The sequence below is a fragment of the Sinocyclocheilus anshuiensis genome, unplaced genomic scaffold (assembly GCF_001515605.1).
Source record: "Sinocyclocheilus anshuiensis isolate Anshui unplaced genomic scaffold, SAMN03320099.WGS_v1.1 scaffold491, whole genome shotgun sequence".
In the NCBI taxonomy this organism is placed as follows: Eukaryota; Metazoa; Chordata; class Actinopteri; order Cypriniformes; family Cyprinidae; genus Sinocyclocheilus; species Sinocyclocheilus anshuiensis.
The window spans coordinates 1,007,561-1,026,541 of NW_015551041.1; the positions used below are offsets into that span (position 1 = coordinate 1,007,561).

Sequence of the window (18,981 nt, forward strand, 5' to 3'; positions counted from 1 at the left end):
ACAAATCCTTTGAAAATCTATCCTCCATTCATTTCTTTGTTTGTTCATTCATTTATTAATTTGATAAGAAAGCTAATTATTCATTCCTTCATTCATCCTCCTTTCCATTCATTCATTATTTTTTTGTTCATACGTTCATCTATAAAGCTATCTAACCTACATTCATACATTCATCCTTGTACCCTTCATGCATTCATTCATTTGTTCATTCATTCATCCATCTATGCTTCCATAAATCCATCTATTCATTCATTCATTCATCCATCCATCCATCTATAAAGCAGTCATTTATCCTCCATTCTAGTCATTCATTAGTTTATTTGTTTAGACTTTCTCCATTGGTTTGTTAGTTTAATTCATTAATCCATTAATCATCTGTCCTCTATTCATTCATTCATTCTGCATATTAATTCATTTGTTCATTTGTTTGTTAATCCATCCATCTTGTAGGCTATCTATTCTCTATTCATTAATTCGTTTGCTCATTGATTTATTTCTCCGTCCATCCATCCATCCATCCATCCATCCTCTGTTTTGTTTGTTCATTCAGTCACCAATTGTTTGAGGATCTATCCTCTATTCATTCATTCATTCATTCATAAAGCAGTCATTTATCCTTCATTCTAGTCATTCATTAGTTTATTTGTTTAGACTTTCTCCATTGGTTTGTTTGTTTTATTCATTCATCCATTAATCATCTGTCCTCTATTCATTCATTCATTTGCATATTGATTCCTTTGTTTGTTAATCCATCCATCTTTTAGGCTATCTATTCTCTCTTCTCTCTTCTGTTTTGTTTGTTCATTCAGTCACCAATTGTTTGAGGATCTATCCTCCATTCATTCATTCATTTGACCGGAAAGCTGTTTATTCCTTCCTTCCTTCATCCTCCTTTCCATTGATTCATTATTTTTTTGTTCATGCATTTATCCATAAAGCCATCTAACCTGCATTCTTCTACCCTCCATGCATTCATTTATTTGTTCATCCATCCATCCATCCATCCATCCATCTATGCTTCCATAAAGCCATCTATTAATTTTTACAGCCATTCATTCTTTTGTTCATTTTTTTATTTCTTCATTCACACTTATCATATTACCTGTGCTCTAAAAATGGAGGACAGGTCAGCATGATATATTCGTTAGCTTGCTCAAAACCTGTATTTTTTATGTTTTCTTCTCAGCCAGGCTGTTAAACATGCATGGTGGCTCTGTGTACCCAAATCTACCATCTTTGAAACCCTCTGTTGAATTAAAATGCAATTTAATGGGGCCAGAGAAATCAATATCTCTTTCCACAGGCCTTTTAATGCCTCTCTGTGACATGACTACTAATATCCCTCTCTGTAGTACAGCATAGATCTATTTTTTGGGCACGTCTGTGCAGCAACATAAGCTCATACACATAATCATGATTGATTTCCATTATGTTCAATAATAACTGCTGCGAAGAAATCACTCTGCATTGCAAATTTGATCCACATCTGTCTTCAAAGTTCAGACATGTACATGATTCAGAATTTAATTCAGATGTCTGTTAGCTTATGATCCTCATGGGGCAGCACAGTTTCATCGTGAATTCCCATCAAAGGTTAGATAAAAGATGATCTGTCTGTGTCTACCTAATTTTGCAGTCAAAATCAATGTTACTCACAATTCTTGGTGTAATTTAGAGGCGTGCCTGTTTAATTTAGCAACAGTGGAATCATTTTTCCATTGTTCTCACGCTCCAAAATTTACTCTGTGCTTGCTAATTAATCAGCCCTGCTTGTTGGTTTTGAGAGCATACATTTCACAGGACTTTTAAAGACGCATCCGGCACATATGCACACGCTCATATTTACACTTGAGCATTCAATGCACTCAAATATACATAAGCCACTCAGTGAATGAAAGAGCCTGAAAAAGAGACTTCTCCCATAGTTGCCATGGCAACTGCCGATGGAGGACCATTGATTTAAGGAGGCTTGAGAAAACATATTTAAGGTGGTCTGGGTTAAATCATTGTCTTAAAACCTTGAAGGGTCCAAAAGGTCCTAAATAAAAAACATGGATGTTTCAGAATCATTTTCCAAATATGGTACATTATTAATCTGTTAAAAATGATAGAATTATAATTATTAAAAAAATTGCATTGATGAGTAGGTGATATATTTTCAATATTATTATTTATATTGTATTGATTATTAAAAAGCGAATTATTTTCTTAATGTGTTGGGTAGGTGATCTATTAAGCATTATAGAAGCTAATAATATTTGTTACATTTATGAATGAAAATTTTTAACTTATTGGGGTGTGGGGTTGCAAATGGTGGGAACGTTGAGTAAGTAATATTTTCGAACATTTTGAATATGATTATTTGTTATTGTTTTCTAGTTGTGGTACATTAAATAGAATATACCTCATAATGTAATAATATGTTAAATTCATTAAATTTTTAAATGTGGTTTGCAGTATTGCCGTAATGTTCAGTGGATAATATATTCAAATATTTTTAATATTATTTATTTGTTGTTTATAATTTATTTATTAAAACAGCTGCCTTAGAGCACGACACCATATCCTGTTTTCCATATTTGTTGTATTTATAAATAATTTCCAATATAATTTTTTACATTTCTAATTTGCAATAATGTGCAGGAACTTTGAGTGTGTGTTAATAAAAATAATAATTTTTAGTTGGTTTTAAAACATGTTATTTCCACCTCCCTCTAAGTTACAAATAGACATTATAAAGAGAAGTAATAAATATGACCTATTATAAGTAAGATTAAATATTTAATATTTGGCTCCAATTTCTTCCATACCAAGATATGATCTTTAAAAGAAAACTACAGTAACTCGAGCCAAGGTTGTCACACTTCTCACTTTTTTCTATTAAGAAAGTGTCGCCATCTGGTGTGTTACTCGTCTTTCTTTCTGAGTTAAAGCGGTGTATGTGACGCATATAAGAGGCTCATCATGTATCCTCTTGGATGACAGCCTGGGAAAGGTTTGTTCTTAACGTAAACCCTAAATATGAGACTGGTTTTTGATTGTGAGGAGAAGGGTCAAGCATTAGCGGATGCGGTGTAGCCGGTTGCTGTGTGTGTGTAGGAGGGAATTGATTGCTGTAACCCTCCTAGGGAGGTGCGAGAACCTCGTTGGTCATCACACCTGCTCCTGCCTCCTCCGGCCCAACGTTCTGTTCAGCGCAGCATCCATTCACTCAACTAATGAATATCTGAACACAGCATGGCTTCTTTTGACACAGTATGAGTAAAAAACCTGCTTTGAGGGCATGTCTGTAGACCCTCTTTATGTGTGTTAATGCAGAGGCTGTAGCATGACATTTGTTTGCTTGTTTAATTGTTTGTTCACTTGTTTACTACCTACTTGTTTAACACACAAAAATGTGTGTTAGGAAAAATGTTACATTTAAAAAATTGCAGCATTGTCCATGAAAAATGTCTCAATGGTTGCCAGGGCATTGTTTGGTGGTTGCTAGGATGTTGCTCTGTGAGCTTAATAAGACATTCTATGAGTTTGCACTTCTAGGACATTGTTTGCCGATTGCTAGGGAGTTCTGAGTAGCTGCCATGGCATTACAATAAGATTGCTAAATGTTCTTAATTCTGCTGGGTTGCTAGTGCGCTGTTTGGGGGTTGGTAGGGAGTGCTGAGTGTTTGCTAGTGCATTACAATAAGATTGCTTACTTCTGCAGGTTCGCTAGGGCATTGTTTGGGGGTTGCTAGGGACTTCTGAGTGGTTGCCAGGACATTACAATATGATTGCTAGGTGTTCTTACCATAGATATGTATAGATTCCACATTCGACTGCACCAGATACATTGACGCATCCGCCATTTTGGAACGATCAACTTGACGTCGTTCATCCAAAATAAATCAATGAATATTTAAAGGTATACATGTGCATAACTTGCTATTGTAGACGCACACAGTTAACTTCCGCTCGAGGGTTCGCAGACCGTTCCAAAATGGCAGATGGCTTACATATCGCGGCCCATAGAAACAGTCTCTAATGAGGCATCTACGTGTATATATATCTATGGTTCTTACTTCTGCGGGGTTGCTAGGGCATTGTTTGGGGGTTGCTAGGGAGTTATGAGTGGTTGCTAGGGCATTACAATAAGATTGCTAGAGGTGCGTTCCATTCGACCGTAAGTGGACTGCGAAGTGGACTTCACAGGGTATTCCGCCATTTTAAGTGAGATTCCAATCCAAAGGGAGTGAACATGTTCGGTTCGAAGGGCATTGCGAATGGCATAGGGAATAAGGGAACATCAATACATCACTTCACAGGAAGTGGAGAGGGAAAATCACCCAGCTGTCATTGCGCACCGTGTCACCAGTCAGAACTAACGATGGAGCAGACCCGTAGAATAGTTTTTAAAAGGCTCTGCAATGGAGGGGTTGCAATAAATGTTGTTATTATACAAATTAAGAGTATTTATGAATGGTTATGGCCATGAATGTTACATTTGCATATTGTATTGTATGGAATAGGTGAAACTAAGTAAAACCAGGGAGAAAGAGCTGAGGCTCTGTAATTTTTTTATTTTACTTTATTTACTTCAGGAGAGTTAACTTTGAGGCTGCATGTGGGGAAAGCGCACGAGATGAGACCACAACAATCTGTTAACAGTCTAAACATATACATTTTGACTATATTTATTAGATACATAATTGTAAATGTATTTTATATGTATTTAAATTTGAAATAAAATAAATTACAATCTTTATTTATGTTATATAATAATCTGCGTGACCCCGTCGTTGCCTTTCTTTGATGACGTTCCAGGGCGTTCCAAATGAGCGATTATTGTCAGTGAAGTCCACTTCAACAGATATCCCGTGCTTAAGGAGTAGGGAGCAGTGAACGATACCCAGCCCTAGTAGGGACCCTGTCAATTGGAATGCACCTTATGTGTTCTTACTTTTGCAGGGTTGCTAGGGCATTGTTTGGAGGTTGCTATGGAGTTCTGAGTGGTTGTTAGGGCATTACAATACCATTGATAAGTGTTTTTACTACTGCAGGGTTGCTAGGGGCTTCTGAGCAGTTGCTTTGATATTGCTAGGTGGTTTCTAGGATATTCTGAATAGTTATAAGGTCATTTCAGGTGATTGCTACTAGGGCTGCACGATAAATCGAAATGGAATCGAGATCACGATTCGACAGAAGCTGCGATTGTCATGCGTATCTTTCAGTGAAGCACGGTTCTGTGATCAGCAGTAAATCTCCATCCAAAGGCCAGAGGGCGCTCTCGCACTGAAACTCCAAATACGCCTCGCAGAAGAAACCCAGGAAATGCCTATCGCTGCAGCTGAATAAACAGAAGATTCAGCTGCTTTCATTGATTCAGCGTGACTAATAAACACACAACTACGGCAATATACGGTTTATCGGAGTTCTTATTATTATAATTTTCATTAAAATAAAGTATATTTATAATGCAATGCCTTTATCACTGCTTAAATACTACGAAATATGCTACGTGCCTTATTCTGTGTAAGAAGCCACATCATCTCACAGAAGGATTTGTTTCAAACACTCGACTGACATTATGAAGTGAGTTTGGAGTAAAAATATGTTATTAAATGTGGTATTTTCACATGCTTTCAGATGGAGCAGCATTTACTTCACAGAGCCGTAGTTATGAGAAGCTATGAGAAGCTATGCAAACAGCTGTCATTATCGCGAACGATTTCAGAATCGCGCAATAAAATCGTCTGCGATTTTTTTGCGTAACTTGTCAGTGAACTACGCCTTGCGCATGACAATCGCATTCGATTAATCGTGCAGCCCTAATTGCTACTGTGTTCTTTGTGCCTGATTGGACATTCTATTAGTTTGGTGGTTGTTAGGGTGTTTAGAGTGGTTGCTAGAATGTTGCTAGATGGTTTCTAGGGTATTCTGAATGCTTGTGAGGTCATTTTAGGTAATTCTTAAGGTGTTCTTTGTGGCTGATACAACATTCTATGGGTGCGTCTCAATCAGCTCCCTTGTTCAGTAGTAAGGGCACTGATCAAGGAGTCGGCCATTTTAAGGGCTGTCTCAATCGCGAAATCCTTCCAGTGCACTGGAACGTTCGCTCCCTGAAAAATCCCACAATGCACCGCAAGAACTAGGAAGCATCGGCGCTCACTATGCTCCCTTACCGGAAATTACGTCACATTTCTGAAGCATGAAACATAAACCACACGAGCCAACTCGATAAATATAATGACTCGTGATAGAAGATTTGAAAAGACAAACCGTTTTTTAGTATATTTCAACATAAACACACATTGCTAGACAGGAATTGAACACATCTAATTAACATTTATAATTAATATTCGGCTGAAATGTTGTAAGAACTTGTACCAGAACGATGTGTTTAAAGAGAATAAAAAATAAATATCTAAAAGAGATCGGTCCTGTCTGTTGTTTATTAATTCCAGTGATGACGTTCTACTATGTTGTCTGTTGACGTTGTCCGTAATCATGTCACTGGAATTCGAGTGATCACTGTCCCAACGTGCAGTGAGTCAGGGAACTTACCAGTGCCCGAATTCGTGTACACGATCTACTGATCCACGAGCTCGGGAGCTAGGGAGCTGATTGCTGACCCTATGAGTTTACACTTCTAGGACATTGTTTGGTGGTTGTTAGGGTGTTCTGAGGGGTTGCTAGGGCATTGTTTGGTAGTTGCTTCGGCATTGTTTGGTGGTTGTCAGGGAGTTCTGAGGGGTTGCTAGGGCTTTGTTTGGGGGGTTGCTTGGGCATTGTTTGTTGGTTGTCAGGGAGTTCTAATTTGTGGTTACTTGGTAGTTCCTCAAGCAGTGTATGGTGGTTGCTAGTAGGGATGCACCGGTTGACCGGCCATAAATCGGAACCGGCCGGTTTTTGCTTATAATGCGCGATTGGCAACCGGTTTTTTGTATTTTTTTCGTCCAATTTTTCCGGAAGTGGGCAATACGGGCAGCCGTACAGCACTGGAAATGCAGAGCTACCTGTCTGAGGCACAGATACCAAGAAGCGAACAGCCGTTGGTGAACTGGCACACACATAAAAGCCGCTTTCCTGCACTCGCTGAAGTTGCGCGAGTGTACCTGTCCGCACCCTGCTAGTATGTTCTGACTGGTTGCTAGGTTTGTAGGGTATTTTAAATGTTTGTGAGGTCATTTTAGGTAATCACTACAGTGTTCTGTGTAGGTGATAGGACATTCTATGAGTTTGGTGGTTGTTAGGGTATTCAGAGTAGAGCTGTAATCGGGCCTTAAAAGTTAGGCCCGACAGGGCCCGAGCCCGACAAGTACATTTTGATTGACAGCTTTTTAAAAGCCCGAACCCGTTTACAGCCTGACATCAAATGTGCGCACGCACACAGCTCTTTTGCCTTTTGTCAAGAATGAGTCATTTATACATGTTTTAACATAATTTATTCATGATTAACGTAGGCTATAGGCCACTTGGAAGTTGGAACAAAGAAATAAAATAAGTCCTCTGTAACATCGTAACATCTCAGCACTCTAAATAGGCCTAGGCATACACTTAGTGTAAATAGGCCAACGCGCCAATAAAAATGAGTCTTTCTTAACAAATTAAATTAAGATAAATTCTAAATTAAGATGGGTATTTGGCACTAACGAAATAAAGATAAAGGCTCCGCGGGATTTGCTTCGCCACTTCTCTCCACAATCCTGCCGTACGCGACGGTGAATAGCAGCTGAAATTTAATAAAAGAATAATGCCAACATTAGCCTACATACCCTGTCTACATTATGCATTTAAGACTCAATTAATATTTAGTTATAATTTTAAAAACCTTTACTCACCAAGATTAGGCTACATGGTTTTGTGGAGGAAAATTATTGAATCCACTGTAGATGGCTTCAGCGCGGTCCTGCGCTCACTGATGGTGCGTCCAGCAGCACTGAACACCCTTTCACTGCTGCTGCTACTGGCCAGGATGCATAGTACTGATCTGGCTAATTTTGCAAGTTTTGGGTAGGATGGTTTGTTGATCTTCCACCAGCCAAGAACATCCATTTCATTTTCCATGACAGCCGTTTCAATGTAGCGAGTGACCTCGTCATCTTCCCAGTCAGCTTGCTGTACATTTTCCTCCTCAGCATCCATTTTCGCATCTTTCTCGCGCTAATCGAAACGCATCACATGACCGCTCATTTACCGCGCAAGCGGAGCGCAAGCCAGAGCCCGTGTAAAATTATATAAATTAAGCCCGAACCCGTCGGGTCCCGTCGGGTTCGCGCAAAGATCTTCAGCTCTAGTTCAGAGTGGTTGCTAGTATGTTGCTAGATGGTTTCTAGGGTATTCTGAATGCTTGTGAGGTCATTTTGGGCAATTGTTACTGTGTTCTTTGTGGTTGATAGGACATTCTATGAGTTTCCACTTGCTAGGATATTGTTGATATGGTTGCTAGGGAGTTCTTAGTGGTTGCCAGGGCATAGTTTGATGGTTCTCAAGGAGCTCTAATTGGTGGTTGCAAGGTAGTTCCTCAAGCATTGTTTGGTCATTGCAAGTATGTTCTGATTGGTTGCTAGGTTTCTAGGGTATTCTGAAATGTTGTAAGGTCATTTTAGGTGTGCTACAGTGTTCTTTGTGGTTGATATGTTCTTTGGTTGACTATTCTTTGTGGTGCTACAGTGTTCTTTGTGGTTGATATGACTTTCTATGAGTTTGCACTTCTAGGACATTGTTTGGTGGTTTGTTAGGGTGTTCGGAGTGCTTGCCTGTAGGGTTGGGTACCGAAACCCGGTACCAATATGGCACTGGTACCTATGTAACCGGTATGTACTAGAACCGAATCAGAACGCAGATTTCGGTGCCATGCCTGAGCGATCAATTGAAATATTTGTCCTCTGGTTCTCCGAAACGGACGTAAGAAGCATCATCACCGCACGTGAAAAAATAATTTCCCGACTGAGAAAATGCACGTGAACTCAAGTCGGAAAGCTCTAATAATACAAATCCAACAAATCTTTGTATTAACGAGAGTGTCCATGCTGTTTTCACATTCCGACTTAAAAGCACAACTCGGAAAATGAGGGCATCCGAGGAGTGCATGAATGCAGTAATTACACTTGCTCTGATGGCAGCAGGTATCCTTCCGTTAACTAAGCTAAACATGCTTAAATATGAATGAAACAGACATTCTGTGTTATAGTGCTAATGGCCAATCCATCATTTTTTGGGGAATTTTTATTTATTTTTTAATAAGTATCGGTTCAGGCACCGTTTAGGCATCGGAACCGTTTTAAAAGTATCGATTTGGCACCGGTATCGAAAAAAAAACAAACGATACCCAACCCTAGTTGCCAGGGCATTACAAGAAAACTGCTAGTTGTTCTTACTTCTGAGGAGTTGCTCAGGCATAGTTTGGCGGTTGTTTGGACATTGTTTGGTGGTTGTCAGGGAGTTCTGAGGGGTTGTTAGGGCATTGTTTTGGCCGTTGCTTGGGCATTGGTTGGTGGTTGTCAGGGAGTTCTGAGGGGTTGCTAGGGCATTGTTTGGTGGTTGCTTGGATATTGTTTGGTGGTTGTTAGGGAGTTCTAAATGGTGTTTGCTAGGTAGTTCATCAAGCATTGTTTAGTAGTTGCTAGGGTGTTCTGACTGGTTGCTAGGTAGTTTCAAGGGCATTCCGAGTAATTGTAAGGCCGTTTCAGGTGATTGCTATGAGATTGTTAGGACATTGTTTGGTGGTTGCTAGGGAGTTTTGATGGGTTATTATTGCATCGTTTGGTGGTGGCTTGGGTGTTCTGAGTGATTGCTAGGACATTTATAGAAGGTTGCTAGGTGTTGGTGTTTAAAATGGTTGCTAGGTTGTTATGAGTGGTTTTTAGGTTTTTCTCAAGCACTGTTCAGTGGTTTAGCCTTGCGTTTGTGTGCATGTTTAGTGCACACCGTTTATTCACACATGCATAGATGACTTCTGCACGTATATGTACATGTTTTGAAGAACGCTGGCAAAAACTGCAGCATGTCCCACTGGCAATGTTTTTGATAATTACTGCATGAGTTTGCGCATGTAGCCCATTTCTTCTTGATGTTTCAATAACATAAAATTTGGCTGAAAAACAGCACACACAGGAAAAAGCATCTTGAATGCCGCACGTGATGACAGCCTTTTGTTGTCATGGTGATCTCACCAGACCTTTAATTTGTTTTGTGTCTCTCAGGCAGATTGAATTGCATGAAAGTATGTTGGCTGTAACCTTCGGGCTGCCAGACCTCCCCTCACTTACCGCTGTGTGTCCTAATTAAGCTTTGTTTTACACACTGACTGCCAGCGTGAACGGCTGGCTGGATTGTTTGGGATACGGAGTCCAAATTCTGGCATGCGCAGGGAGTGTGTTTTTAAAAGACGTCTAGACTGATTTGCGCTGTGTTTTATCATACACTGCAGGCATCCCTGGGGTTATTGATTTACTGGACTGGGCTTCAGTATAATGAAAACTGTGAGGAATGTTTTCATGACATGCAGTGCTGTGCATTAAATAGCTCATTTTAAACTTGTTGCTTCTGAAGGTTTCATACATTCAGGTTCACCTTTCAACCATTGTTGTAATCGTTTATGAATATGAAATTATGGTAATACTTCACTTGAAGCCTGATTAAATAATGCAATATCAAGGCAAGGAAAATTTATTTATGTAGCACATTTAATAAACAATTCTAATTCCAATTGCTTTACATAGGCATGATAAAAAGTTTAAAATAATTTAATATCACATGTTTATTTAAATTAGACTAAGCAAATAAAGAATAAATGAGAATAAATGAATAAAAAATATAATATCTAAATATAAAATATAAATATCGTTAAAAGAAATGAAGAAAAAAATATATAGTTATATAACTATATTGTTGTTGTTGTGTGTGTGTGTATATCTATCTATCTATCTATCTATCAATCATTAATCTCAATAATCTCATTGTTATTTTAGCATTATTTCTATACTATTATAGTATTAATTTTTTTTAATTACTATTTTTGTATTTTTTGCAGTTTTAATTTTAATCTTAGATTATGTTTTAATAATTTGGTTATGGGCTTTTGTCATTTTTATTAGTTTCATGTTTTTATTTTTATATTTTTTTGTAGTTTTATAATTTAAAATGTTTGTCTAATGTTCATTTATTTTTATTTCAGTTTTAGTTTTAGTAACAGTAGTATGTTTTAATAATAGTAGTATTTTGACTTAAACTTGTTGCCAAAGAAACATTTCTAAACTTTTTTGTGATTTGTGATTTGATGACTTATTTTTATTTTATTTTATTTATTTTTATATATTATTTCAATTCCATTGCAGAAATCTTTTTAAATATTTTAAGTATTATACATATTTCATATGTATTTAATATTTTAATATTTTTAATAGTTGATATTTTATAGATATGTAGTGTATGTATACTTCATCAGTCAAGTATTATATACATGTGTGTATTGTTATTGTTTCTCTAAAACTAAAACAATTAAAATTGAAATGTGAAAATGTGTGTATACACACACACACACACACATTTTAATTTTAATTGTTTTAAAACAAAACTATGCAAGGAAACAGAAAATAAAACCCAGACTACATTAAATACACATGCAACAGGGATAAACAACATTTGCAACGAGGTGCCGACCATCTTTTTTTTATTATTTTTTTTCTTTCTACAGAACTTCCATATGGCTGGGAGAAAATAGATGACCCTATTTATGGCAGTTACTATGTTGAGTAAGTTCTTCAGAATTCTTCTTTCAAATTTTAGTCGAATCTGACCCCGAATCATCCGTGTCATGCTCTTCAATAAGCGTGCCGAGGGAGGGAGGGTCCCCGTGATTAAATATCTGCTCGTTCTGCCCCGCAGCCACATTAACAGAAGGACACAGTTTGAGAACCCCGTCCTAGAGGCCAAACGAAGGATGCAACAGCAACAGCAAATGCAAAGTCAAGGCCTATCGGCGCTGCCATTGCCCACAATATATAGAGGTACTGCTTTTCTCTGTGGCCCATATATGCCATCTTCACCCAGTTGGTTTTATTGGTGTTTCTCGGTTTCGGGTTGCTCAGGTGTGCCCTAATTTCACTTCACTTTAGCTTGACCGAAGCACCAAAGACCATGCAGTAGAGATGGCTGTGCGTTGTGCCGTGTATTCCTCTGATTGTTTATATGTGTTTGTCTTCACAGAAAAGCCTCCATTCACGAGGGACGCCACACAACTCAAAGGGACGTTCCTCACCACGGTGCTACAGAAGAGCAACATGGGATTCGGCTTCACCATCATTGGTGGGGACGAGCCGGACGAGTTCCTACAGGTCAAGAGCGTCATACCTGAGGGACCTGCAGCCAAAGATGGCAAGATGGACACAGGTGAGAAGGTCAAGGAAATCAGGAAATCAAAGTGATTTATTAATATTCCTCATAATAATATATTTTAATAATATTCCTATAATATAAAAAACAGATAAGTGTATTATATGAAATGTAAGTAAATTATGTGTGTGTATAGTATTATATAACTATGTAAAATATAATGTTTAAATATAATTAATAATATACATAATTATTAATAACAATTAACTTAATAGTTGTGGAAATATATTTTATATATAATTAATATTTATATAATATATATTTAAATTTATCAGTAGTTCACATTCAAGTTACCTTAGGTTAACTTTATTTAACAATTTGTTTTCTGAATTTGTCCAAGCGATAAAATAAGATCAAATATAAAAATAATTTCAGTGACACCTTTCCGTTTTATTACCAGTGATTGTCACACCAACCATAGTTACTGTTGCTAAGGAAAACAAACAATGCCTGCAGGCCTAATTGTCCAATTTCCCCGGACTGTTTGGAATTACAAAATTGAAAATTATGCCCCCTTTTAATACACAGACACTAATTGATAGATATGCAGTGTTGAGCCGTGACCTCAGATCTCAGGAGAAAACCCTCAGCGCATGGGCTAGGAAACATCATTATCTCTGTAGCCACCGCTTGACAACAGCCCCTAATAGCTTGCACAGAGCTAGCGCAAGGTCACGCTTGTCGCAGTGTGTTTTTCTGTGATGAAAACGCATCTTTGAGTGAGTCATCACAGGCGGACGCCGAAGGCTTATTTGCTGCTTTTTCATAAGTTCTCTATTCCCTTGTAGAGGAACTCTTAACCTAGTATGGGAAACTTGCGTCCTGGCTGCGACTCTACCTTTCTGGATGGCTTGTTCGTTTCCTCGATCATGTGTTAACTTTAGAAGTGTATCACATCTGTGTGGTCTGAAGATGACATCACTTCCCAAGGCCCTCACAGATAATGATGCTGGCAGTGGCTTTATTTGCATATGCCTCCAGCTAGCGTTGCAATTTGGGCTTTGGTGGGATCTTGTGTGTTTTATCCGCTTTTGATGGGGGAACGGGGTCCATTTATAGAAGTCCTACTCTATTCTGCACACACATACACAGTTGGCTTGTTTCAATAGTTTCAATAGGCCTCAGGTTGCCTTTATTACTGAGATGCCTCATTATCGGCCAGCTTTGCTGATAGCTCGCTCGGTTGGTGTCTACAACTGTCTGCACTTACGCAATAAAACCTTTTGTGTATGTGTGGAGAGGACTTAAATCCGAAATTATATTATTTAGTAAACATTTGAGTCAAAGAATGTCTATTTAAGCATGACATAATAGCTCTGTTCCAACACCTAGTGAGCTGTCTTGCTGTCTACTGTCACATTAACAACATTTTGGCAAAATATCGCAGGAAAAAATTGGTTATTGTAAATAGTTTAATGATATATTAAGAACAACTCACACAGAAGTTGCTTTAAAATCGAGATGGTCCTCACTGCAGAACACAAGATCCAGGGGGCGAGGTTGGATCCAGATCCAACTCCTCCCACCTTACATATACCTAAACCTACCCGTCTCCACCCCCTGATCCCTAAACCCACCCATCTCCACCGCTAAACCTACCATCTCCACCCCGTAGATGTGGATCCAACCCCGCCTCCTGGAGTTTTGCCCTCGAAAATTCGTCCAAACTTTGAAGGCCTGTTTACACCAAGGTTAATACTTAAACATACCATTTTAAAGGGACAGTTCACACAAAAATGAAAATTCTGTTATTAATTGCTCACCGTCATGTCGTTCCAAACCCTTAAAGACCTTCGTTCATCTTCGGAACACAAATTAAGATATTTTTGATGAAATCCAAGAGATTCTATGTCAGAACGCTGGCTCCTGTGTCAGCAGCATCACACATGCATCGTCGTACTTTTGTGAACGTGCATCAAAGACTGACACGGAAGAGAAGAAATTGTTGAATTAAGTCGTTATTCTTGTTTTCTTTGAGCACAAAAAGTATTCTCGTAGCTTCATAACATTACGGTTGAACCACTGATGCCACATGGACTATTTTAACTCTATCTTTACTACCTTTCTGGGTCTTGAACGTGGTAGTTGCATTGCTGTCTATGCAGGGTCAGAAAGCTCTCAGATTTCATCAGAAATATCTTAATTTGTGTTCTGAAGATGAACAAAGGTCTTACGGGTAAGGAACAGCATGAGGATGAGTAATTAATGACCAGATTTTCAATTAATTTTCATTTTTGGGTGAACTATCCCTTTAATAATTGTTCTAGTTCTGTGAGAATAGCGAAGTCCACACCATTACTATTGTATAACGATAACAACATGAACGATCCTTTACGAAGTTAACCATGGTTTTACTACAAAAGAAACCAAAAATCCATGGTTACTACAGTTAAACTATGGTAACCACAAAGTAACCATGGTTTTGCTACACTAACCATAGTTTAACCATGGTATTTGTCATAAAACTGTGGTTATACAAATGGTACATAATCAGTACGCCCACCTTTAGTAAAACCCATGATTAATTTTCGAAAGGGATAATGTTGGAATTATCAAAATAATATTTTTTCGGCTGATAAATAACACAAACAATGTATTTAACAAAATAGTATTTAACATTAGCATGTTGCTAAGCCAACAAAGTGTACTTTAATAAGGAACAAATGCATTTAAACAGGGTTTTCATACTTGCTGAAGTAATGACTGAAATGTAGCTTGACCAATAGCATGCAGGCATTGTACATAATTGATCAATCATGGTGTGCAAGAAGGCGGGAGAGCGAGAACGGTCAAAATAATGTAAATATGCATACATATAATGTATGTGGTCTGCAGAGATCATGTCAACAGCAAAACAAAACCAAAACCGTACAGTTTAGGCAATTTAGAAATCCTAGCCAGGACATGAAAGAGGAAGAAGAGGACTTATGGTCATCCTAGCATAAAATTACAGTAAAATGTAATGAGCCGATATCCTTAATAATTAAGCCAATTTCAGGATATACGCTCTCGGAGCTAGTGGTAGATATGAAAGTGATGACATAATGCACTTGGGAGTATGACGCTTCATATTTTGTTTAGTTCTCTCATTTCTTTCATTATTTCTTCATCAGGTGATGTGATCGTCTACGTCAATGACATCTGTGTTTTGGGCACCACCCATGCTGATGTGGTGAAGCTTTTCCAGTCCGTCCCCATTGGGCAGAGTGTCACCCTGGTGCTGTGTCGAGGTTACCCTCTCCCTTATGACCCAGAAGACCCCTCCGCTAGTTCCTCCATGCCCCCTTTGGGCCTAGTGGATCACCCGTTGCTGCTCAATGGAAGGAACAACTATGAAAATTACATGGAGTACATGTCTTTGACTGGACGCTTAGTACCCGAGCATGGTGAGGGCCTTACCTCGCATCCCCATCCTGGAGACACACACCTGGATGGCTCTCAGCCTCCATCCCTGACCACACCGGGACTCCCACCCGATGACAGCGTCTCCATGGCGTCATCCTCAGGCGCAACCACCGGCGCTCAAGTGGCCCCTGAACTTCTGAGTCTCACTATAACCAAAGGCACAGAGGGTTTTGGGTTCACCATCGCCGACAGTCCCACAGGGCAAAGAGTCAAACAGGTGCGCTGATATCCATGTTACACTTTGAACAAACGTTTTCATATCGGGGGTCTCAAACTCCAATTAAATAGTATGCATAAATAAAACAATTAAAAAAACGTTCTATCGATCTATCTATCTATCTATCTATCTATCTATCATTTTATCGTACTATCATTCTATCTGTCTGTCTGTAGGGCTGCACAATTAATCGAATGCGATTTTCATACGCATTTTGTTAAAAAAGCCGGTTCTGTAATCAGCAAGAAATCATCATCTCGATTCCATTTCGATTTATCGTGCAGCCCTATCTGTCTGTTTGTCTGTCTGTCTGTCTAAATATATGTTATTTGTTGTTATTTTAGAAAACAAAAATTATATATCATTTTTTTGGAAAATGATCAGTTATATATATTTATATTTCTATATATCAAGCACGATATGTGTCATAACTGTTTCTACATGTTTGGATCAGGTTCTATCTATCTATCTATCTATCTATCTGTCTGTCTGTCTGTCTAAATATGTAAATATATGTTATTTGTTGTCATTTTAGAAAACAAATTCTATATGATTTTTTTGGAAAATTATCAGTTATATATATTTATATAAATCAAGCATGATATGTGTCATAATTGTTTCTATACGTTTGGATCAGGTTCTGGAGCCGCAGGGTTGTCCGGGGTTATGTGAAGGAGATTTGATGGTGGAGATTAATCAGAAGGGTCTCCAAGGACTCAACCACACACAGGTAGTGCAGCTGCTCAAGGACTGTGCAGTGGGAACAGAGGCTACGCTTGTCATTCAGAGAGGAGCAGCAGCAGGTGCGCACATTTCCACCCTTCATTTTTAAAACCAAGTTCGTCAGAAACGTGCTGAAGGTTGCCTGAAATCTACGTCAGACCTTGGCAAAGTACAGTGTTCACTGAAAATTGAAATTTCTGTCAGTATCTACTCAGCCTATTTGTCTTTTTTTTCTGTTGAACACAAAAGGAGAAATTTTGAGGAAATCATACACTGCACTTTTTCAATACAACGATCGCATATAGTGACCAAGGGCTGTCCAAAGCTCCAAAAACCTGCATGTTCCAAGGTTTCAGAAGCCATGACAGCTTTGTGTTCAAAACAAACCAAAATTTAAGTCTGTTTTTTATTTTTTTTTTAAATAACAAAAATCATTGTGGTTAATTGTGACCCTGCAGCACAAAACCAGTCTTAAGTCGCTGGGGTATATTTGTAGCAATAGCCAAAAAAACATTTTATGGGTCAGAATTATCGATTTTTCTTTTATGCCAAAAATCATTAGGATGTTAAGTAAAGATCATGTTCCATGAAGATATTTTGCAAATTTCCTACCGTAAATATATCGAAACTTAATTTTTGATTAGTAATATGCATTGCTAAGAACTTCATTTGGTCAACTTTAAAGGCGATTTTCTCAATATTTAGATTTTTTGCACATACATCAATGGAAAGCTTATTTATTCAGCTTTCAGATGATGTATAAATCTCAATTTCAAAAAAATTACCCTTATGACTGGTTTTGTGGTCCAGGGTCACAAATGTGGATGTTACCCAATACTTACTGTTGAATTAGTTAATTTGCCTCAAGTTTGGCATAAATGATGATAATTATTTAAAGAACGCCGAATATAATTTTTGGGTGAACTTTTCCTTTAAAGTTTTGGTTGAAATGCTGAAAGTAACTTTGTATGCTTAGTGCTTCGGTTTTTAGTCTTTTCTAAGCGCTCTGAACTTGCCTTAAGCTTTGATTCAGCAAGATTTTGAAATAAGAGGAGAGAAACATTCCTATTATAGATTTCTAGATGTGCTTTGCCTCACAAACTAACCAGTACATCTCAATTTCTCAGACTCGAGCTGTTTTCTTTCAGAATAACTGAAGCTGACGAGCTGTTTTTGGGCAATTTTAGCAAAGCCTTCGCAAGATTGCACACTGTATCATCTCTTGGCAAGAGCTGGTGACAGTTATTAGCATATTCAGACTGGAGCCAAGCTAATCTACTAATTCCATGCAAGTCCACTTATCGGAGTGCTTACTTTCATTAAAATGTCCGTGCAGAGCGTAATATTTTATCACCCTTCTTAATTAGGATATTCTTAGAATGAAAATGAATGAGGCAATTAATAGAAACTATCTTGAAGAAGGCTACAGTCTGTGCATGTGTACAGTAAACCTGATATGTGTTCTTAAGACGCTTTTCTGTTCCTCTAAACCACTATCAATCAAGTAATTCTGTCCATGCTTCCTGTCAATTACGCTGTGCGTCTGTTCTCACCTCCTCTGCGTGTTTCATGACTATATCGAAGGCTACGGTCTTAAAGGACCTCTCAGCAACCACTCCAAGGCCTCTTGTAAGGGAGCGAGAGACGGTCCCGTGTGAATCACTGGCTAAGTGCCAGACCATTCAGTTTCCTGCCGGCGTTCTGCCAAGAGCCCGGTCAGAGCCATGTTCACAGCTCTTTTCCCCAGTTCTCTAATTAAAGCACGACTCCCACACTGAGCTGTGGACATAAACAGGCAGACGAATCAGAACGCAGAGTGACTCGAGTGGGGCGGGGCATTCGGCGAACAGGCCAATCAGAGCGTGTTGCTTCCCAGCATGTGTCACTGAGGGAATACTCTGAAATAGATGCTGAATGAGGAGATGTAATTTATTCTTGGTGACGTGAAGAGTTTATATTATCATAATTTACATAAATTTACATTAATATATCTATTTAACAGTGGGATGAATGGGCAAGTAAATGTCAAGACAAGCATAATTTCACACCAGAACAAGGTGAGAATTCTGAATTCAAAGATGGTAAATAGACAGTCTTTCTTTTGCACTGTCCGCACAAACTTGCAGTGTAACCAGAGCCAGTTATATGTTTAAGATTAATTTTTTTTCCTCAAATAATAAAATATTTTGATTTATTAGTGTTTAATTAGGACTAGGGATGGATGATATAGCTAAAAAAAAAAAAAAAAAAATTTATTTTGG

At 38.3% G+C, this 18,981-nt stretch overlaps 1 protein-coding gene across 1 annotated transcript in view; it reads left to right on the forward strand.

Moving 5' to 3' along the window:
• The window catches only part of LOC107661469 (membrane-associated guanylate kinase, WW and PDZ domain-containing protein 2-like), a 112,854-nt gene that overhangs the window by 60,557 nt on the left and 33,316 nt on the right, over window positions 1–18,981 (forward strand). Inside the window, 5 exon segments of the mRNA XM_016451074.1 lie at window positions 11,678–11,735; window positions 11,869–11,990; window positions 12,190–12,372; window positions 15,489–15,997; window positions 16,635–16,800. Of these exon segments, the coding sequence (XP_016306560.1) occupies window positions 11,678–11,735; window positions 11,869–11,990; window positions 12,190–12,372; window positions 15,489–15,997; window positions 16,635–16,800 (1,038 nt within the window).